At 41.5% G+C, this 23,860-nt stretch overlaps 1 protein-coding gene across 2 annotated transcripts; it reads left to right on the top strand.

Moving 5' to 3' along the window:
* Positions 1–18,853: 18,853 nt before the first annotated feature.
* Positions 18,854–23,775, top strand: LOC108222249 (polyadenylate-binding protein 7). 2 transcript variants are annotated; one of them, XM_017396176.2, is made up of 10 exons: positions 18,854–19,359; positions 20,308–20,426; positions 20,524–20,717; positions 20,801–21,060; positions 21,158–21,264; positions 21,375–21,564; positions 21,854–22,143; positions 22,259–22,411; positions 22,783–23,022; positions 23,352–23,775. In XM_017396176.2, exons 1-10 carry the CDS (start codon positions 19,173–19,175, stop codon positions 23,547–23,549), a joined length of 1,938 nt encoding a protein of 645 aa, XP_017251665.1. In that variant the 5' UTR covers positions 18,854–19,172; the 3' UTR covers positions 23,550–23,775. The 2 variants fall into 2 exon arrangements, with proteins under 2 accessions (XP_017251665.1, XP_017251664.1); XM_017396175.2 differs by having other exon boundaries at positions 19,045–19,359; positions 21,155–21,264; positions 23,352–23,649.
* Positions 23,776–23,860: the final 85 nt, after the last annotated feature.

Genomic DNA, 23,860 nt, shown 5'->3' with positions numbered 1-23,860 from the left:
AAAAAAATGGGAATAATATTTAATTGGTGAATTCATAAAATAGGGATTAATCGATGATTAATTAAATTGATCGAGGATTAATCGGATTGATTGGGGACTAATTTGAAATTTAATCAGTTCGGTGAGTTACGGAATAAGAATTAATTGACGATTAATCTCACCTATTCTAGAACAAAATTTAAAATACAATTATTATTTTTCCTTTTTACGATTAAAGTTAGAAATCTTTCGAAGTCTTGATGTAATTTTCTCCTTTTTAGATAAGAAGATATATTTCTATTGAGAAAAAGTATTGAGGATTTAATGTTTGGAGAAATAGTTTCATCCAAAAAAGGATAATAAGTAAATATTTCCGCACACTTAGACAATGACTTTTTTATATTTGAAAATTGAAAAACTAATCCGATAAAAAGGGTATTATTAAAATTATGTAAAAATTAAATTTAGAGGGAAAAAAATGTCATATAAAATAGGTTCAACAAAGAGTCTAAAAACAAAGAGTAAAAGAAAAACCAGGTCCGACTTAATTATTTGAGAAATTACTTAAAAGCCGGCATCTTCTATTAATTTTAACATTATTAAGTGGGGACAAAGTTCAGTGTTCATCACCGTCTTCGACATATACTCCATCTTTCGCATTGAATTGTATACAATTTTTTTGTTGATACATTCCATCAATTGTATACATACCAAAAATAGTAAATTTTTATAATATAAAAACTTAACTAAACCTACTACTTTCTTCCAATACAGCCATTTTATACCTTTAATATTAGTAGGTCCCACCATTTTATTCACACTACACTCATTTTACAAATTAAATATTAATCGGTCCAATCACTTCACCCACTTTGCTTACCTTTCATCACTAAATTACACTTTTTCTTAATCTCCGTGCCACTACCATATGTATACAACTCACCGGGACGGGGGGAGTATCTCACAAAATTGTTGACGGTTCAATCTTGAACACTTCTCCATTATTTAAGAACCAATACACAGAATCTATTATTTTTGAAGCCTCTGAACCACGTTGATTCCAAATAAGATCGTGTTCTTGCTCTTCCATAACATCCAACAAATCATGATAATAAAAAATATATAGTTAAATTTTCATTATAAAAAAATATAATAACATTAAAAAAATTAATAACAAAAAATTATGAATATCTTTTTAAGAAATAAATATAAATAATTAGAGACAGACCAACATATTTTTTCTTAATTATAAGGTGTTCCAGTATCATATACTCCCTCAGTCCCGACTGGTTGTTTATGTTCACTGTTTACATGTAATTTGAAACTTTTATGGAATATAATTTCATAATGTGTTTTATCTATTTATTTTTGAATAAAATTTAAACGTCAAATTTTTATTCTAGAAAAAAGGTTTAAAAAATAATTATGAAAATATATTTTTATAGGAATATCAAAATGTGAGTCAAGAAACGTACATAACCTACTGGGGACAGAGGGAGTAACTTTTCTTAACACAATGTATTCTCCTTTGATATAAACTAGGGATGGCAGTTTTACCCTACCCGTTCCGACCTGATTGGGTCTATCCGAATCCGATTTTTTAGGATCCGGATATGGATCTTATTTTCAGACCCGAAAGAGTTTAGATCTGGATTTGAATCTCAGGTATCCCGAACCGAGACCTGATCCGAAAACCGAAACCCGATTTAAACCCGATCCGAACCCGAAACCCGAAAAAAAACCCAATACAATATTATATATATATATATATATATATATATATATATAGACACACACACACATATATGTATTATATGTTTAATGTAGAGTATATATATTGAAATATTATGAATTATGAATTATTAGGTATGAATATTTACATTTTACTTAATTTTATATGCCCAATACAAAACTTATATTCATTTCATCAATATTTTTCTCAATTATCGTGCATTAAAAAATCCAAATATAATAAAAATATAAAATATAAAATATAAATGATAAGTTGAATGATTGATACAATTAAGTTAACATGTTGCACGTGTTTATTGTACTAAACGAAACTTGTAAAACCCTTTTTTATATTCCTAAATTTTTTAAAAAATCAATCATCACATCTTTTTAATAGATATATAATTTTTAATTTTTATTTTATTTTTTAAGTATCCGAATTAAACCCAAACACGAACCCGAACCGAAACCCGAAAAAACCCGACGGATCGGATCTGGATCTTCATTTTCCAGACCCGGACCTAGACCCGACCTGAACCGAAATATAATGGATCGGGTCTGGATCTCAAGAAACCCGACCCGACCCGACCGTTGCCATCCCTAATATAAACCAGTAATAACGCTTATTAAGGGTCTGTTTGGGATTGCTGTTGCTGTGAGTAAAAGTGCTGTTTATAAAAGCTGACACTGTTTGGTAAATTTGATTTCAAATGTGCTGTTTGAGTAAAAGCTGAAAACAAACTGTTTGGTAAATTTTTTGTTAAATTGCTGTTTGGAGTTATAATTATAAATAAAATGATATTTTATTCATTATTTTATAGACAAAAATATTGAACAACAAATTAGAGTTGTATAAAATAAGAAAATAAAAAATTAATTAAGATAAAAATTAAGTTTTCACAAAAAAAAAGGATAAAAATTAAGTCAAACTAAAACACTATAGGATTATCTTTACAAAAAAAAATGACTACGAGTAAAATTCCAACTAAAACACTATAGGAGTAATGGAGAATGAGGATGCATGATGCTTGCTTTATCTTAATGAAAAGATAATTTGTTGTTGTTTACTACACATTATTACAATAAAAATGTTTTATACGTGTACTGCAAGTTTTATTAACATCTACAATTTATTAATACTGCCTTTTTTAAAAAAAAAATTAACTAATATATATTATTAATATATATATATATATATATATATGATATGGGTCTGAAATTGGCCCTAAAAATTATTGGGTTATTTTGAGCACGGGTCTGGTTAAAGGCCAGAATATAAGGCCCGGATTCTGGGTTTATCACCCAAAATTCGTGGCTAGCAGATTGAGGTTATAAAAAGCCCGTTGGGCATCTATGTTTGAGAAACATGGGCTGCCCAAACTCAAGGCAGGAGCCCCCAGCCCGGTCAGGGCCCAGAACTCGAATCCTAGTCCTACTAGGAGTCTGACTGACGAGTCCAGGACTCCGAGAGTTCTACAAGAACTCTGAATTTCGTGGATAACTATCTAGAGTCCTAGATAACCTCCAGTAGCTCAAGATAAGGATCAGAGATCAGTCCTATCCTATCTCTGACTCAAATACCTATTTCTACTAGGACTCTAACACCAGGGATCCTACTTCTAATCAGTCTCTAACCCTGAGACATCTATATAAAGGGCTCTACCCCTCCAAAATAGAACTACGTTTTTTGACTTGATTCTTCACCCCGCTGAAGATACGTAGGCACCTCGTGAGGACCCGTCTGAGTTCCGACTCGCGAGATCAGTCAAAAAGCACGAAGCTCACCCCTCGATTTTTGATCCATAACATTTGGCGCCGTCTGTGGGAAGAAGACAACAACCATGGTGTCCACCAGATTACGCTCAGAAATTCATGCACCTTCAAACGGAGACAACACCGCAACCCAGGATCCACCCTTGTCTCAGGTCACCGCTGGAACCTCAAATCCCGTCACCACCACACCACCAGTCACGTTGACCCTTGCTAGCAGTGGCACAACCACCGCTGCTCAAACCTCGATTCCTATGATTTTTGGCACGCTGCCCCCTATGACTAATGTTGTGGCCACAGCCACCGATCATGTGACTCATTACTCAACCGTTGTGACGACCACAAGAGGACCAACAGATGAGTATGTAGTTTATACGGACGACTCTTCTGAAGATTCGGAGAGGGACTATGATATTCCCCCACGAAGGAGGAGAGACGGAAACCAGAGCCGAGGCTCCCAGCACAACACCGGGCCGAATAACCCCGAGTCCCGTCGACCCACGGACCAGGAGTACGAAGCCAGGATTCGAGCTTATGAACAGGAGATAGCTCAGTTGAGAAGAGACAGGGCGGCACACCAGACCAGGCAGCCACCACCCGAACCTCGGCAACGGACTGAAAACCCTCAGAACGCAGGTATGAATAGAATTCACTTGTTGGCTGCAGGTGATCCAGATAACCCGATCCCCCCATTCACCGAGGAGATCATGGCAGCAAGGATTTCTCGAAAGTTCAAGTTGCCCACAATTAAGGCGTATGATGGAACGGGTGACCCCGCGAATCATGTACGAACTTTCATGAATGCATTGCTGTTGCAACCAGTCACGGAGGCCATTAAGTGTCGAGCCTTCCCCCAAACTTTGAGTGGGATGGCACAACACTGGTATAGTCGACTACCCCCTAACTCTATATCCTCGTTTGGAGATTTGAGCCGAGCTTTCATAGGCCAGTTTATTGGGAGCAAGACCCACGCTAAGAGTTCAGCCTCGTTGATGAACCTTCATCAAGGCAGGAACGAATCCCTCAGAGACTACATGAATAGGTTCACTAAGGAGGCGCTTAAGGTCCCGGATTTAGACCAGAAAGTAGCCATGATTGCCCTACAGCAAGGAACTACGGATGATAATTTCCGCCGATCACTAGCCAAGAGGGCCCCTGAAAATATGAATGAGCTCCAGGAGAGGGCCGGGAAGTATATCAAGGCTGAGGAAAGCCTGAAGAAATCTCAGAATAACCAGGGACCGACCTCGAACCCAAAGAAACGTGGAAACGACACCGAGTACAACGCGGATAGTAAGTATTCAAAGACAGGGGATGGTGATAAGTCCCCCACCAAAAAGAAAGCAGGACCGAGGTTCACTGAGTATGCAAGGCTGAATGCCCCTAGGAGTCAGATCCTGATGGAAATTGAGAAAGATGAAAGTGTTCGATGGCCGAAGCCTATCAGGACTGACCCCGAAAAAAGAAACAAGGACTTGTACTGCAGGTTTCATAAGGATACAGGACATAAGACCGATGATTGTCGGCAGTTGAAGGATGAGATCGAGTTTTTGATCCGAAAAGGCAAGCTGTCCAAGTATACTAGGGATACGGACAAGAATCCCCGTGACAATGACAACCGTGGAAGAGACAACGATGATAGGAATAAGAGAAACCAGCCTAGAGGGCCTGTGATCAATGTAATATCTGGAGGACCGACTGCAGCAGGCCTATCTAGTAACTCACGAAAAGCTTATGCTCGTGAAGTGATGTACATTGTTGGAGAGCCCCCGAAGAGGGCAAAAATTGAGTTTGCTTTAGCATTCGACAATTTAGATCTTGACAGAGTTAAATTTCCCCATGATGATCCTTTGGTAATCAACCCAGTGATTGGAAACTCTTCTGTAAAAAGGGTACTCGTTGATAGTGGAGCCTCAGTAGATATCCTATTTCATGATGCATATGAGAAGATGGGATATTCTGATTCGCAATTGACACCTTCAGATATGCCTATATACGGCTTTAATAACGTGGAGACAAAGATTGAAGGTATGATCCAACTACCCGTGACAATGGGCACCGAGCCTAGACAGGCCACATGTATGCTGAATTTTTTGGTCGTTAAGGCTTCATCAACCTACAATGCTATCCTTGGGAGGACTGGGATACATGCTTTTAAAGCAATCCCATCCACCTACCACTTGAAGATCAAATTCCCTACCAAGAATGGGGTGGGAGAAGAGATAGGAGATCAAAAAATGGCTAGAAGTTGTTATGTGGGGGCTCTGAAATCTGGAGGGACCGGGGGGCAAATTCTCCCAATTGGGGACTTGGATGTCCGAGAGGAAGAGGAAAGGAGAGGAAAGCCAGCTGAGGACTTGGTTCCCTTCTCCCTATTTCCAGATGAGCCCGAGAAGGTGACCTATGTAGGGGCGTCGCTCCCCGAGGATATGAAATCCGAATTTGTGAAATTCTTGAGGAACAACCGGGATGTGTTTGCTTGGACCGCAGCCGATATGCCAGGGATTGATCCCCTCTTTATGACACACACGCTTAACGTAAGCCCAGATAGAAAACCCGTGAAACAAAAGAAGAGAAGTTTTGCCCCTGAGAGGCAGGAAGCCATAAAACAGGAGGTCGATAAGCTTTTGGAAGCAGGTTTTATAGAGGAAATCCAATTCCCAGAATGGCTAGCCAACCCATTTATGGTCAAGAAAGCTAATGGAAAGTGGAGGATGTGTGTAGACTTCACAGATTTGAATGATGCTTGTCCTAAGGACTGTTTTCCTCTCCCAAGAATAGATACTCTGATCGATGCCACAGCTGGGCACGAGATGTTGAGCTTTATGGATGGCTTTAGTGGATACAACCAGATCCGAATGAATAAGGACGACATTCCTAAGGTATCATTCATCACTGATTTTGGTATCTTTTGTTATTTGGTTATGGCGTTTGGTTTAAAGAATGCAGGAGCCACATATCAACGCCTGGCAAATAAGATGTTCAAACATCTGATTGGAAAAACCATGGAGGTCTATGTTGATGATATGCTAGTGAAGAGCTTGAACAAAGCTGATCACCTTGAACACCTGAGAGAGGCTTTTGAAGTCCTAAGGACACATAAGATGATGTTGAATCCAGCCAAGTGTGCCTTTGGAGTTGGGTCTGGAAAATTTTTGGGTCTGTTGGTCTCAAAACGTGGAATTGAGGCCAACCCCGACAAGATAAAGGCCATCCTTGATATGGAGCCGCCTAAGTCTGTAAAGGATGTTCAAAAGCTAACAGGAAGAATCGCGGCACTAGGACGTTTCATCTCGAAGTCCGGGGATAAGTGCTTGCCCTTCTTTAAGGCTTTGAAGAAAGTTAAAGATTTTGAATGGACAAGTGAGAGCCAAGAGGCCTTTCAGCAGTTGAAGAAGTATATGGCAGAGCCACCACTCTTATCAAAGCCCGTGGATGGAGAAACATTATATGTCTACTTGGCTGTCTCTGAGAAAGCACTGAGTGCGGTCTTGGTTCGTGAGGATCGAAAAATCCAGAAACCCGTCTACTATGTTAGTAAAATTTTGCATGGAGCGGAGCTCAACTATTCTGTGATTGAGAAGTTTGCCTTAGCCATGATTACAGCTTCAAGAAAGCTGAGGCCTTACTTCCAGGCTCACAAAATTGAAGTCTTGACAGACCAGCCCCTTAGGAACATAATGCATAGCCCGAAGGCTAGTGGGAGATTAATCAAATGGGCAGTAGAGCTTGGGGAATTTGAAATTCGATACAAACCACGGGTGGCAATCAAGGCTCAAGCTCTAGCTGACTTCCTCGTTGAATGCACCATTGACAACAAGGAAGTCGGGGGGCAGGAGAGTATGGTAGAGGAACCCAAAGAAGAGGAGAAACCTAAAGAGTATTGGTTACTATTTTTTGACGGAGCTTCAAAAACAAAAAATAGTGGGGCAGGGCTGGTGCTCCGAAGCCCGGATGGCTTCACGGTCGAGTACGCGATCAAGTTAGACTTTCCAACTACCAACAATGAAGCTGAGTATGAGGCCCTTATAGCTGGATTGGGATTGGCGAGAACCCTGAGGGTTAAAAACCTGAAAGTATGTGGGGACTCAAGACTTGTGGTGTCACAGGTTAATGGGGAATTTGAGGCACGAGAAGAAACAATGCTGAGAGAATGAGGTGTGCTCGGGAAGTGTTTACTATCAAGTTTTGAAAACCCCAAGTATCAATGCCAAGCTGGTAGCCCCAATCGACACGGGGGCCACTTGGATCGATGAGGTCAAAACGTATCTCGAAACTGGACATCTACAACCTGATGCTGGTGAAGCACGAAAACTACAAGTAAGAGCTTTAAAGTATGCACTCATTGAAGGGATTCTCTATAAGAAATCTTTTGTTATACCTTATTTGAAGTGTTTAAGGCCGGATGAGGCCCGGGAAACATTGAAAGAGGTCCATGAAGGAATCTGTGGCCAGCACCTAGGCGGGAGAGCCTTGGCTCACAAAATTACTCGCCTTGGGTTCTTTTGGCCAAATATGCTGAAGGATGCGAAGGATTATGTTAAGAGATGCGATCGTTGTCAGAGATTTGCACCTGTTGTGCGCCAGCCCCCAGACATAATCCTTCGCATCCTTCAGCATATTTGGCCAAAAGAACCCAAGGCGAGTAATTTTGTGAGCCAAGGCTCTCCCGCCTAGGTGCTGGCCACAGATTCCTTCATGGACCTCTTTCAATGCTTCCCGGGCCTCATCCGGCCTTAAACACTTCAAATAAGGTATAACAAAAGATTTCTTATAGAGAATCCCTTCAATGAGTGCATACTTTAAAGCTCTTACTTGTAGTTTTCGTGCTTCACCAGCATCAGGTTGTAGATGTCCAGTTTCGAGATACGTTTTGACCTCATCGATCCAAGTGGCCCCCGTGTCGATTGGGGCTACCAGCTTGGCATTGATACTTGGGGTTTTCAAAACTTGATAGTAAACACTTCCCGAGCACACCTCATTCTCTCAGCATTGTTTCTTCTCGTGCCTCAAATTCTCCATTAACCTGTGACACCACAAGTCTTGAGTCCCCACATACTTTCAGGTTTTTAACCCTCAGGGTTCTCGCCAATCCCAATCCAGCTATTATGGCCTCATACTCAGCTTCATTGTTGGTAGTTGGAAAGTCTAACTTGATCGCGTACTCGACCGTGAAGCCATCCGGGCTTCGGAGCACCAGCCCTGCCCCACTATTTTTTGTTTTTGAAGCTCCGTCAAAAAATAGTAACCAATACTCTTTAGGTTTCTCCTCTTCTTTGGGTTCCTCTACCATACTCTCCTGCCCCCCGACTTCCTTGTTGTCAATGGTGCATTCAACGAGGAAGTCAGCTAGAGCTTGAGCCTTGATTGCCACCCGTGGTTTGTATCGAATTTCAAATTCCCCAAGCTCTACTGCCCATTTGATTAATCTCCCACTAGCCTTCGGGCTATGCATTATGTTCCTAAGGGGCTGGTCTGTCAAGACTTCAATTTTGTGAGCCTGGAAGTAAGGCCTCAGCTTTCTTGAAGCTGTAATCATGGCTAAGGCAAACTTCTCAATCACAGAATAGTTGAGCTCCGCTCCATGCAAAATTTTACTAACATAGTAGACGGGTTTCTGGATTTTTCGATCCTCACGAACCAAGACCGCACTCAGTGCTTTCTCAGAGACAGCCAAGTAGACATATAATGTTTCTCCATCCACGGGCTTTGATAAGAGTGGTGGCTCTGCCATATACTTCTTCAACTGCTGAAAGGCCTCTTGGCTCTCACTTGTCCATTCAAAATCTTTAACTTTCTTCAAAGCCTTAAAGAAGGGCAAGCACTTATCCCCGGACTTCGAGATGAAACGTCCTAGTGCCGCGATTCTTCCTGTTAGCTTTTGAACATCCTTTACAGACTTAGGCGGCTCCATATCAAGGATGGCCTTTATCTTGTCGGGGTTGGCCTCAATTCCACGTTTTGAGACCATCAGACCCAAAAATTTTCCAGACCCAACTCCAAAGGCACACTTGGCTGGATTCAACATCATCTTATGTGTCCTCAGGACTTCAAAAGCCTCTCTCAGGTGTTCAAGGTGATCAGCTTTGTTCAAGCTCTTCACTAGCATATCATCAACATAGACCTCCATGGTTTTTCCAATCAGATGTTTGAACATCTTATTTGCCAGGCGTTGATATGTGGCTCCTGCATTCTTTAAACCAAACGCCATAACCAAATAACAAAAGATACCAAAATCAGTGATGAATGATACCTTAGGAATGTCGTCCTTATTCATTCGGATCTGGTTGTATCCACTAAAGCCATCCATAAAGCTCAACATCTCGTGCCCAGCTGTCGCATCGATCAGAGTATCTATTCTTGGGAGAGGAAAACAGTCCTTAGGACAAGCATCATTCAAATCTGTGAAGTCTACACACATCCTCCACTTTCCATTAGCTTTCTTGACCATGACTGGGTTAGCTAGCCATTCTGGGAATTGGATTTCCTCTATAAAACCTGCTTCCAAAAGCTTATCGACCTCCTGTTTTATGGCTTCCTGCCTCTCAGGGGCAAAACTTCTCTTCTTTTGTTTCACGGGTTTTCTATCTGGGCTTACGTTAAGCGTGTGTGTCATAAAGAGGGGATCAATCCCTGGCATATCGGCTGCGGTCCAAGCAAACACATCCCGGTTGTTCCTCAAGAATTTCACAAATTCGGATTTCATATCCTCGGGGAGCGACGCCCCTACATAGGTCACCTTCTCGGGCTCATCTGGATATAGGGAGAAGGGAACCAAGTCCTCAGCTGGCGTTCCTTTCCTTTCCTCTTCCTCTCGGACATCCAAGTCCTCAATTGGGAGAACTTGCCCCCCGGTCCCTCCAGATTTCAGAGCCCCCACATAACAACTTCTAGCCATTTTTTGATCTCCTATCTCTTCTCCCACCCCATTCTTGGTAGGGAATTTGATCTTCAAATGGTAGGTGGATGGGATTGCTTTAAAAGCATGTATCCCAGTCCTCCCAAGGATAGCATTGTAGGTTGATGAAGCCTTAACGACCAAAAAATTCAGCATACATGTGGCCTGTCTAGGCTCGGTGCCCATTGTCACGGGTAGTTGGATCATACCTTCAATCTTTGTCTCCACGTTATTAAAGCCGTATATAGGCATATCTGAAGGTGTCAATTGCGAATCAGAATATCCCATCTTCTCATATGCATCATGAAATAAGATATCTACTGAGGCTCCACCGTCAACGAGTACCCTTTTTACAGAAGAGTTTCCAATCACCGGGGTGATTACCAAAGGATCATCATGGGGAAATTTAACTGTGTCAAGATCTAAATTGTCGAATGCTAAAGCAAACTCAATTTTTGCCCTCTTTGGGGGCTCTCCAACAATGTACATCACTTCACGAGCATAAGCTTTTCGTGAGTTACTAGATAGGCCTGCTGCGGTCGGTCCTCCAGAGATTACATTGATCACAGGCCCTCTAGGCTGGTTTCTCTTATTCCTATCATCGTTGTCTCTTCCACGGTTGTCATTGTCACGGAGATTCTTGTCCGTATCCCTAGTATACTTGGACAGCTTGCCTTTTCGGATCAAAAACTCGATCTCATCCTTCAACTGCCGGCAATCATCGGTCTTATGTCCTGTATCCTTATGAAACCTGCAGTACAAGTCCTTGTTTCTCTTTTCGGGGTCAGTCCTGATAGGCTTCGGCCATCGAACACTTTCATCTTTCTCAATTTCCATCAGGATCTGACTCCTAGGGGCATTCAGCCTTGCATACTCAGTGAACCTCGGTCCTGCTTTCTTTTTGGTGGGGGACTTATCACCATCCCCTGTCTTTGAATACTTACTATCCGCGTTGTACTCGGTGTCGTTTCCACGTTTCTTTGGGTTCGGGGTCGGTCCCTGGTTATTCTGAGATTTCTTCAGGCTTTCCTCAGCCTTGATATACTTCCCGGCCCTCTCCTGGAGCTCATTCATATTTTCAGGGGCCCTCTTGGCTAGTGATCGGCGGAAATTATCATCCGTGGTTCCTTGCTGTAGGGCAATCATGGCTACTTTCTGGTCTAAATCCGGGACCTTGAGCGCCTCCTTAGTGAACCTATTCATATAGTCTCTGAGGGATTCGTTCCTGCCTTGATGAAGGTTCATCAACGAGGCTGAACTCTTAGCGTGGGTCTTGCTTCCAATAAACTGGCCTATGAAAGCTCGGCTCAAATCTCCAAACGAGGATATAGAGTTAGGGGGTAGTCGACTATACCAGTGTTGTGCCATTCCACTCAAAGTTTGGGGGAAGGCTCGACACTTAATGGCCTCCGTGACTGGTTGCAACAGCAATGCATTCATGAAAGTTCGTACATGATTCGCGGGGTCACCCGTTCCATCATACGCCTTAATTGTGGGCAACTTGAACTTTCGAGAAATCCTTGCTGCCATGATCTCCTCGGTGAATGGGGGGATCGGGTTATCTGGATCACCTGCAGCCAACAAGTGAATTCTATTCATACCTGCGTTCTGAGGGTTTTCAGTCCGTTGCCGAGGTTCGGGTGGTGGCTGCCTGGTCTGGCGTGCCGCCCTGTCTCTTCTCAACTGAGCTATCTCCTGTTCATAAGCTCGAATCCTGGCTTCGTACTCCTGGTCCGTGGGTCGACGGGACTCGGGGTTATTCGGCCCGGTGTTGTGCTGGGAGCCTCGGCTCTGGTTTCCGTCTCTCCTCCTTCGTGGGGGAATATCATAGTCCCTCTCCGAATCTTCAGAAGAGTCGTCCGTATAAACTACATACTCATCTGTTGGTCCTCTTGTGGTCGTCACAACGGTTGAGTAATGAGTCCCATGATCAGTGGCTGTGGCCACAACATTAGTCATAGGAGGCAGCGTGCCAAAAATCATAGGAATCGAGGTTTGAGCAGCGGTGGCTGTGCCACTGCTAGCAAGGGTCAACGTGACTGGTGGTGTGGTGGTGACGGGATTTGAGGTTCCAGCGGTGACCTGGGACAAGGGTGGATCCTGGGTTGCGGTGTTGTCTCCGTTTGAAGGTGCATGAATTTCTGAGCGTAATCTGGTGGACACCATGGTTGTTGTCTTGTTCCCACAGACGGCGCCAAATGTTATGGATCAAAAATCGAGGGGTGAGCTTCGTGCTTTTTGACTGATCTCGCGAGTCGGAACTCAGACGGGTCCTCACGAGGTGCCTACGTATCTTCAGCGGGGTGAAGAATCAAGTCAAAAAACGTAGTTCTATTTTGGAGGGGTAGAGCCCTTTATATAGATGTCTCAGGGTTAGAGACTGATTAGAAGTAGGATCCCTGGTGTTAGAGTCCTAGTAGAAATAGGTATTTGAGTCAGAGATAGGATAGGACTGATCCTTGATCCTTATCTTGAGCTGCTGGAGGTTATCTAGGACTCTAGATAGTTATCCACGAAACTCAGAGTTCTCGTAGGACTCTCGGAGTCCTGGACTCGTCAGTCAGACTCCTAGTAGGACTAGGAATCGAGTTCTGGGCCCTGACCGGGCTGAGGGCTCGTGCCTTGAGTTTGGGCAGCCCATGTTTCTCAAACATGAATGCCCAACGGGCTTTTTATAACCTCAATCTGCTAGCCACGAATTTTGGGTGATAAACCCAGAATCCGGGCCTTATATTCTGGCCTTTAATCAGACCCGGGCTCAAAATTACCCAATAATTTTTAGGGCCAATTTCAGACCCATATCATGGATGATCCTCATGAATGAAATGAACAGCCTCATTCCACCCGTTACTGTAATCCTCTGCAGAGGTGGTCTCATTGTGCTTCTCCAGCAGATTCTTGAACTCATCAGAGTCCATATAGTCGTCGATGATAGCATCCTTTCCCTTTCGAGCCTCGACTAGCTCGCTTCGAGCTTCCACTAGCTCCGATTGAGTCTTAGCCACAATCTCGTCTTTTTCCGCATCCTTGATTCGAAGGGCCTCCATGCCCTCCTCCAAGGATTCCTTAGCCTTCTTGTGGCACTCAGCTTGTTTTTTCCAAGATTTAGCCTGATGGAGGGCAGCATGAAATTGAGCATTGGCCTGAGACAAGTAGATAAACGGGTTAAGAAAGACTCGGAGAACCTAAACAATAGGTTTGTAAGAACACTCACACTAGCAAGGGCTTGAGAGCCAAAGCCATCAATCCCCTCGATCTCCGACTGTAGCACCACATCCTGGTAGTCGGCAGGGGTAATAGAGTGAAGGGACCAATCAGAAGCATGAACAGTCGATCCCAGCACCGAATCAGTCCTTCGAAAACCCCAGGCCGGTTTAAAGGCTTCAGACTTTGAAGCCCGAGGCTGACTAGATGATCCTCCCTCTGCCGAATGGGGTTGAAGGAAGGCAGGCAACTCCCGAGGGACCCGAGGGTCTTTAGCCAACCTATGCCGCTTCATCCGACCCGTCTCCTCTTGGAGAGGCGCATTCTGCTCATTGATTTTTGTGGCAGCTGAAAAACAAAAACAAGAAATAAGTGAAGTCGTGAATAGTGGGGTAGACCCGAGAAAAGTCCTAGGTGTAAAAAAAAAAGGGGTTTATACCTTCATCACTAACCCTTGAAAGACCAAGCTTTCTAAGATTGAATTCATCAAGGAGATCCCAGCATTTGGATTGGCCATTGTCTTTGACCAATTCAGCATAGACTGCCTTCTCGACATCCGATAGGTGGATGGAGTCGACACTCCCATCAAAGACCTTACAAAACTTGGATCTGAATAGAGTTCCCCAATCTCCCCCTTCCCAGTGTAGCTTGAAGAACTCTTTCTTCCAACGAGGGTTGTTATCCGGAATAGAGGAATTGTTGAAAATATGAGGCTGGTCAGGCCGATGACTAATAAGAACCCAACCCGTGGAGCCCACCGGGTAGTTCTTGAATTGGAAAATCTTACGAAACAATGAGACAGACATGGAAAGGCCTTTAGACTTTAGATAGGCACTGAACCATGAAACAATGGATTATGCGCCAAGCATTGGGCGTTAATTGGCAAGGATTGAGTCCCACATCAGCTAAGAGCTTAGGGATGAAGGGATGCAGGGGAAACCTAAGTCCGGCTAGTAGAGCATGCTTGTATACAACAAGTGCTGCGGATCCCAATGACAGGTCCTATCCCCGGGTTCGGCACGGACCAGGGAATAAGCCTTGGGAAAGTTAAGCAATCTATGGTAGGCCTTGGCCAACGAAGGCGAACAATCGGCAGCATAGCCATAAGAACCTAGCTCAGCTAGGGAGGGGTATTCATCCCGCATAATATTGATCAAATCAAGTAAAGATGAACAAGAAGAGTTTATGATTATAGGAGTACCTCTCTTGGACTTGGAGGAGGTGCCCATGGCCTTGGAAATCTTGGCCAAGCGTGATGCTTCCCGATCAGCCATTTGAGCTCGAAAGAACCTTGGTGGTGAAAGCTTGAGGCTTGAGAGAATTCTAGAGAGATGTTGTAAACTTGTAGAGTGAGAAGTGAGAAGTGAGAAATGAGGATGCTCACTTATTTATAGGATGGCCAACAGGTCATCTAACAGGTCAACAGGCCAAGTGACCTGCTATTACAGGTCAACTAGCCCAAGCCCAAGAAAAAGCCCATAATCTAGAAGGTTTTAGAAGGATCTAGATTTTCCCAGAGCCTAAAAATAAATGAAAATACAATATTTATACACATTTTCATGTATAAAATATGTATAAAACCTTATAAAACCCTAATCAAGGGATTAGCCTAGAAAAGGCCCCTAAAACCTTGATTAAGGCCTAATCTTATCTCATACCATTAACAAGTCATAATCAAGCATGATTACACTTAATGGTTGCATAATCCATGTTTAAACTATGTATAGTCCCGAAACGCCCGAGAGCGCCCGAGAAGCGCCCTAGGGGCGCCCTATGAGCGCCCCAGGAGTGCCAAGAGCGCCCGAGGTGCGCCTGAGGACCTCACCACCGTCGACCTGGGCACCCAAAACGCCATAAATCGACCTGGGTGAGGTCGACAATCAACTTGGGTGTTAAAAAACACTTAACGCCCGAGAGCGCCCGAGAAGCGCCCTATGAGCGCCCCAGGAGCGCCAAGAGCGCCCGAGGTGCGCCTGAGGACCTCACCAGCGTCGACCTGGGCACCCAAAACGCCCTAAATCGACCTGGGTGAGGTCGACAATCGACTTGGGTGTTAAAAAACACTTAACGCCCGAGAGCGCCCGAGAAGCGCCCTATGAGCGCCCCAGGAGCGCCAAGAGCGCCCGAGGTGCGCCTGAGGACCTCACCAGCGTCGACCTGGGCGCCCAAAACGCCCTAAATCGACCTGGGTGAGGTCGACAATCGACTTGGGTGTAAAAAAACACTTAACGCCCGAGAGCGCCCGAGAAGCGCCCTGGGAGCGCCCTAGGAGCGCCAAGAGCGCCCGAGGACCTCACCACCGTCGACCTGGGCACCCAAAACGCCCTAAATCGACCTGGGTGAGGTTGACAATCGACTTGGGTGTTAAAAAACCCCCAACGCCCAAGAGCGCCCGAGAAGCGCCCTGGGAGCGCCCTATGAGCGCCCCAGGAGCGCCAAGAGCGCCCGAGGTGCGCCTGAGGACCTCACCAGCGTCGACCTGGGCACCAAGGATGCCCTAAATCGACCTGGGTGAGGTCTACAACTAACTTGGGTGTCAAAAAAACCTAACGCCCGTGAGCGCCCATAAGCGCCCTAGGTGCGCCCACGGTGCGCGCGAACGTCGACCTGGGCGAGGTCGAGCGCCCATGAGCGCCCGAGCTGCGCGCCAGCGTCGACCTGGACGCCCTGAGCGCCCTAAATCGACCTAGGCGAGGTCGAGCGCCCCTGAGCGCCCGAGGTGCGCCCGAGTTGCGCGCCAGCGTCGACCTGGACGCCTTGAGCGCCCTAAATCGACCTGGGCGAGGTTTAGCGCCCTGGAAGTGCCCGGAAAACGCTCAAAAAGCGCCCCAGAACACTTGATGTACCCCCAAAATGCCTTGGATCGACTAAGGAAAGTCCAGAATCGGCCTAGATGGCTGACCTTACTCAGAATAGGCTCGAGAAGTGATTGAAAATGCTCTAAAACTTTAGAAAAGTTTCTATAAAACTTATCCAAAGTTGGGGGGCAAATGATATGGGTCTGAAATTGGCCCTAAAAATTATTGGGTTATTTTGAGCCCGGGTCTGGTTAAAGGCCAGAATATAAGGCCCGGATTCTGGGTTTATCACCCAAAATTCGTGGCTAGCAGATTGAGGTTATAAAAAGCCCGTTGGGCATCTATGTTTGAGAAACATGGGCTGCCCAAACTCAAGGCAGGAGCCCCCAGCCCGGTCAGGGCCCAGAACTCGAATCCTAGTCCTACTAGGAGTCTGACTGACGAGTCCAGGACTCCGAGAGTTCTACAAGAACTCTGAATTTCGTGGATAACTATCTAGAGTCCTAGATAACCTCCAGTAGCTCAAGATAAGGATCAGAGATCAGTCCTATCCTATATCTGACTCAAATACCTATTTCTACTAGGACTCTAACACCAGGGATCCTACTTCTAATCAGTCTCTAACCCTGAGACATCTATATAAAGAGCTCTACCCCTCCAAAATAGAACTACGTTTTTTGACTTGATTCTTCACCCCGCTGAAGATACGTAGGCACCTCGTGAGGACCCGTCTGAGTTCCGACTCGCGAGATCAGTCAAAAAGCACGAAGCTCACCCCTCGATTTTTGATCCATAACAATATATATATATATATATAATTTGTAATAATATATATTTCATAAGTTCATTTATAAGTTATTAAAGTCAATCTCTTCATTAAACTAAAAAAATATAAAGTAATGATATACAAATCATATTTATATTATAAAAATATGTAGGAATAACTATTAAAATTTATGATTAAAAACTATATTCTATTTGCAAAACTATATAATTAAGGTGAAATATTTTCAACAGTAACTTATCATTTATTTTTTATATTCAAATATAAAATAAAATAATTTTTAGTATTACGTAATTTTAAATGCTTAACAGGCAATAATAATCCAAATTAGAATAAAAAAAAGTATTTCATAAGTGTGTAATGCTTGTTTTTGTTGTTTTGTTTTAAGAACAAAAACAATTGCATGTGCTAGGGTTTGATGCCAGGACCTGTAATAGCGGGGCGCAACAGCCGTTTTTATGAAAAGCAAGGGTATACCTGCTTTCTGTAAAAGCAGCTTTTAGACAAAAAACGCTGTTACAAAAAGCTGGTTTGGTTGTTACCAAACAACCTTGTGGCAGCTTATTGACAAAAAGCTGCTGTTGTGGTTGCCAACCACAACCACAAACAGGCCCTAAGACAACTAACAAGCTATAAATAATATTCTTTTTTATAAATGAAACTATATGAAATGTGATTTAAAATTAATTGAAAAACACATTTTCATATATTAATATCATAAAAATATTTACAGATAAATATTAAAACTCTTTATTGTTTATTATACTAATTTATAATATATATTATAATTTTTAATTTTCAAGAAAACAATATAATAAGCTGATTAATATAATTTAAGAAAATTTAATTCATTAACACTAAAATACTAGTAAAATAATATTAAAATTTATACCACAAACAAAAAATTTTGAACTATATATTCATCTATACTTCGCACCTTTAGAAATTAATATACATATACATTAGAGCAACTCCAATTCATTAGACAAACTGTTTACGTGGCACCAACATGACACTCCAATTCATTAGACAAACTGTTTATGTGGCACCAACATGACATTTGTGTGGCACATATCAGATAATAAGTAAAAAATCAACACTTCAACCATTACCCATTAGGATAAAAATATAGATACCTAAAATTGGGTTAGCTACGTACATTTGTAAAACCTTTGAAGTTATTATTGTAAAACCTTTGAAGTTATTATGTATAATTTTAGATAATATAATTATACATAACACAACTTAGAATGGCTTAACTCTAATTTTAGATGATTATTTATATATTATATCATAACTAACAAATATGCATAACATCCTTCGATCCAAGATGCTCTTAGAATCTCAAATGCACTAGTATGAATCTGTTTGTATAAGAAAAATATCACGCAATGAGATTGGGGGAATAAAAAAAATCTTGAGATATAGAAATATATCTTTTATTGGTTTTCAATAGTTTTGGGTTCTATTTGCACATAATTTGATTTATTGCTGAATTTAGAAAACTCCGACTCTAATATCGATACGAGATGCTGATGTATACCCATCCTTAAACGAAAAACAAAAAAATAAAAAACAAAATGCATTAGTAGAAAGTAAAGTAGGTTGTGCAGATACGAATATGAAACGCGTATACATGAATATCCAGAAAATTATGCAGAAATGGAGATAAATATTTCTAAAAATCTCATCCATTATTAATATCTAAATAAATGCATATCCCACAGATAGAATGTATGATCTCTTAAATTGGAAACAAGAAAATAACTCCTTTACTTTATTACACACAATCTCTCTCTCTCAATCTCTCTATCTCTCTCCCATATCTCTCCCTGTGTATTAACTATGAATTGAATAACAGAACGAAACGCCACTTACTCCTCTCCATCTCTCCCTTGAAAAACACACATATATACACTCTTGTTCTCCTATATAAAAACATCATACACATTTTTAGGCAGACTTGTACGTTACGCTTGTCATCCATTTGACGTGAATTGTGATCAGAATGACGACGATCAACGCCGTTCCGGTGTCGCTGTACGTCGGAGACCTTCATCCAGAAGTGGGAGACACGCAGTTGTTCAATGCGTTTTCCGAGTTTCAAAGCCTCGCTTCTGTACGTGTATGTCGTGACTCAACCAACGGCCTCTCTCTCTGTTACGGTTACGTCAACTTTCTCTCTCCTCAGGATGGTATCATCGTCTCCTCTTTTATCTATGTTTTATCAAATTTTTTTTTGATTTTTTAATTATTAAATTACATCTATATGATCCTTGAGTGCTTATGCAGAGTGATATTTGTCGATTAAATTTCGTGTTTTGTGAGAATTGGTGATGAGTCTGTTCAATTTATGAGCCGGATAATTAGGGTTATATGTAGACATGTTTTGTGTTTTCAAATTTGTGTGTTTGCATGTAAAAATATTCATTTCAAGAGTGATTGCAGTTTTGAGAGGATCTGTTTATTATAAGTATTCTCGAATTGTTTGTGAATTCGTGATATGTTAAAGGCTGATCGCCTGATTAATTTGTTTGTAATGTTCTTTTTTTGATAACTGATGTTTTATATATATATAATGTGATTTCAGTTTTGATAATCTGTTTTCATTGCGCGGGATTTCCTAAATGTCATGCGGGATTGTCTAATTATATTGTTTGTGATAAGTATATTTATTGTCCGCACAAAGATAAGAGAGTATCCACAGTGCAATGTTGGGGATTTGAAATGTGCTTAGAGCATATGTTTAAAAAGTTTTAGTAACTGTTTAAGTTTACTACAAAAATTATGGCTTTTTCTTTCGTATGTCTTTCCACAGTAAAACAAAAAAAGTTAGGAAAACTTTGGCATGTTTGGGTTTGACTACTGTAGATTTTAGAGTTTGTGATTTCGGTTTCTTGTCAGAAACTGCCTTCATCTCTGTTCAGTCAGGGATGAATGCAGTTAAATATCTTTAACAAGCTTAACATCTTGAACTCTATGTTTTTGTTTTGTGCGAAGAAAAGAACAGGTACAGTTGTTGTACAAAATAAGGTCTTAAAAAAGGGAATATATTTTCTTCATCAGGTGGAAAACTGGTAATTAAAGTTGACATTGTTTCCGATTAATTCTCTAATCAAGACAAACCTGTTGATTGTGAACAGCAAATCAGGCTATTGAGCTGAAAAATCATTCTGTACTTAATGGGAAGGTGATAAGGGTTACGTGGTCATCTCGAGATCCAACAGCAAGAAAAACTGGAATCGGCAATGTGTTTATCAAGGTATATTTGTTTCTACCCCAAAAATATACAGGAAGGGTCTAAGGATATATGTATTTATAATTTGTATTACATATATATGTTTTGGTGTTCATTGCAGAACTTGAATGAATCTGTTGATAATGCAAAACTGCAAGAACTGTTTCAGAAATTTGGCAATATCGTGTCTTGCAAAGTCGTCATGTCTGAGGACACCAAGAGTAAGGGATTTGGATTTGTTCAGTTCGAGCATGAGGAATCTGCACATGCTGCTATTGAGAAGCTAAATGAAAGCATCTTTGAAGGCAAACAATTGTATGTCTTCTTTGTATTACCTAAACTATTCCAGTAGATAATTTCCTAGTTGTATATTTATTATTACTGATTTCTGGCAACAGGTATGTTGGTAAGTTTGTAAGAAAAAGTGACCGAGCTTCATCTGGTCTTGATGACAAATATACAAATTTATACGTGAAGAATTTGGATTTAGAAGTCAATGAAGAACTTCTTAAAGAAAAGTTTTCCGAATTTGGGAAAATTGCTAGCTTGATCATATCAAAAGACGAAAACGACAAATCTAGAGGGTTTGGATTCGTCAATTTTGATAGCCCAGATGATGCTAGACGGGCAATGGAAACTATGAATGGATCACAACTTGGTGGGTAAAATTTCTGTCGTGGTTGAGTTACTTTCTAACAGCAAACTTTCTAACTCTGACAGTGGTCACCTGCTAAATGTATACTACACTTAAGCAGGTTCAAAGGTTCTCTATGTAGCTAGGGCACAAAAGAAATCAGAGCGTGAGCAATTATTGCGTCGTCAGTTTGAGGAGAGAAGAAAGGAGAAAATCTTGAAATATCAGGTTGGCATATTGCCTATATTACCATTTACATAATAATACAGCAATGCTGTTCTTGTGGTTGCCTTGAATTTAACATAGTTCTCAAGTAAGTCCCTGCATCTATGTTTTAGGCATCAAATGTGTATGTCAAAAATATTCATGATAAAGTCAGTGACACTGAGCTGCGCGAACAATTCAGTCAGTGTGGAACTATTACTTCTGCTAAACTGATGAGAGATGAAAAAGGAATTAGCAAAGGATTTGGATTTGTCTGTTTCTCCACACCTGAGGAAGCTAACAAAGCTGTGACCTCATTTCACGGTAAGCTTTTCTATTATATCCGAAGGATGTTGTTGTGAAATGCTCTGGTATGGAGATGTGTAAACTTTTGGAGTCTGGGGTCCAGGCTGTTGTCTCTGGAATTTTCTTATCGTATAAGCATTATATAATTCTATTCTCTGATTGTTTTTAGAACTTTTCACAAATTGTTTTTAGTTTTATATACTTGTTGAGATTGTTATCATCTTTCACTCTATAATCGTATGATGTACTGTTTTGATAAATTGCAACAAGTATTTTTCCGTAAAAAATTTATCATTAATTGTTACAGGTTTTATGCTTCATGGAAAGCCATTATATGTTGCAATTGCTCAAAGGAAAGAGGAGAGACAAGCACAATTACAACTGCAGTTTGCACAGCGTGTTGCAGGACTGGCAGGTCAACCAGCGGTTTTTTCAGGTGGTTATCCTCCTTACTACTACACAGCTCCTGGTATTATTCCACAAGTTTCTCCAAGACCAGGGTTGATGTATCAGCCTCTGGCTATGGGGCCTGGATGGAGTGCCAATGGCTTTGCAGCTCCATCAAGACCAGCTTTTCAACCATCTCATCGTCCAACCGTATGTCATTTATTGCCTTTTATTTTATTTTGTATTAAGCAGTTTCTAATCTCTTGTTATGTCATCTTGGAGTTGCTATTTAAAATGTTAACAGCGCTTTGATTTCTTCTCTAAGATGCCAAACAATTCAAGGCAACATAGGCAAAACAGGGGAAGGGTAAATGGCCATCTGCATCCGCAAGGTGGTCCTCGCAGTGTCTCGTTTGTGCCACATTTGCAACAAACACCACAGTTGTTAGTTTCATCAAATGATGCGAGCAACCAGCAGGTCTGCTAACGGTCTCAGTTTATCTGTTTATACAATATATTTTTTTAGGATGACTGTTTAGTGTTTAGAGCGTCCCCGTTTATAAATGGAATGAAATTATTATTTATACTTTGCATGCCAATTAATTAAAGAAAAAAGTGTTTAGGTTTGTTGTTGTAGAAATGCTTTTACTTGACTAAACTACACCTGCCGACTTGTAAATCATAAAGTGTAGCCAATCTTGTGAAATTCATTACAAAATTTGGGCACCAATTTGCAAATGAATTATCCACTACTATGACCATCATAATGCAACCAGACTCTAAGTATTAATGAGATGCTATTCCAGTATGTTGAATATTTTAAATTCAATTTTTGGGTTACTGCTGCAGGGTTCTGGCCATGCTAGTTATGTGCCAAATGGGCGCGCCCGTGGAGTGAACAAAGGGACAACTGCATCCTCTGTTCCTATGAACTCTGATGGAACTGAAGGATTGGAGATGCCTGTTCCTATGAACCCTGATGGAACTGAAGGATTGGAGATGCTTAGTAGTAGGTTAGCTGCCGCTTCCCCTGATCAACAGAAACAAATGCTTGGTGATCGCTTATTCCCTCTTGTCAACCAACTGAAGGTACAGTTACTATATCCGTGTGAAACATTTTTGAGGAGAAAAGAGGGTGATTTAGGTCAAATTTAAACCAACGCCGAATTAAATACTACAAGGCTGTCATAACTCTTTTAAAAGCATTTTGTATTTAGCTTATTTCACTGAACGACATGTCTATTTAATGCTATAATATACACAATATATTGAATAGATTGTCTACAACTTGATTTACATTTTTTTTGTTTCTTTGTGGACGGAGGTGTAGTGTAAAATCCTTGGGTATATGTTTACGGGTTACTGTATCCTCAAACTGATTCTGTGGTACATCTCAACAAAGGTTTTTTTTTATGCAGCCTGATCTTGGTGGAAAGATAACTGGAATGCTTTTGGAAATGGACAACTCAGAATTGCTTTTGTTATTGGAGTCACCAGAGTCATTGTCTGCCAAGGTGGAAAAGGCTGTTGAAGTCCTCCAGCTTTCCAAGACTAAAGTAGCTGATCAAGAGGCACTTCATCCTAGTTACTTATCTGCCCAAGTGGCAGTGAACTGAGAGATGCTATCGTCTCTTAAGGTTATATTATTATATAGATGTTCCTTCGGAGGTTAAGTTTCTGAATGATGGATTTTTAGATAGTTACAATGAGGGAAACAGTCTCCCTTTTTTTTTCTCTTTTTATACCTATGTAGACTATATAGAGTTTTTGGTACTGTCTTTGCTTCTGGGATAAGATTTGTTAATTACAGTTACTTATTGCTGTTATACAGCTGTTTCATTCTTTTTGCTGGTTCCTTGCCTCAGCGATATAAACTAAATGAGGTGCTGGTGTTCCTCACTTTCAGTTTTTACACAAGCCTGCAACA

This window comes from Daucus carota, chromosome 5 (assembly GCF_001625215.2).
Source record: "Daucus carota subsp. sativus chromosome 5, DH1 v3.0, whole genome shotgun sequence".
Classification (NCBI taxonomy): domain Eukaryota; kingdom Viridiplantae; phylum Streptophyta; class Magnoliopsida; order Apiales; family Apiaceae; genus Daucus; species Daucus carota.
Note: the sequence above shows the minus strand (reverse complement) of the source record. Positions and strands in the feature narration are given on the sequence as shown.

Bases quoted from the DNA above. Each gene is read 5' to 3' on its own strand.
- LOC108222249 (XM_017396175.2), top strand. From the start codon at position 19,173: ATGACGACGATCAACGCCGTTCCGGTGTCGCTGTACGTCGGAGACCTT. The intron at 21,565-21,853 runs GTAAGCTTTTCT...TAATTGTTACAG, and splicing joins AGCTGTGACCTCATTTCACG to GTTTTATGCTTCATGGAAAG. The intron at 23,023-23,351 runs GTACAGTTACTA...TTTTTTATGCAG, and splicing joins CTCTTGTCAACCAACTGAAG to CCTGATCTTGGTGGAAAGAT.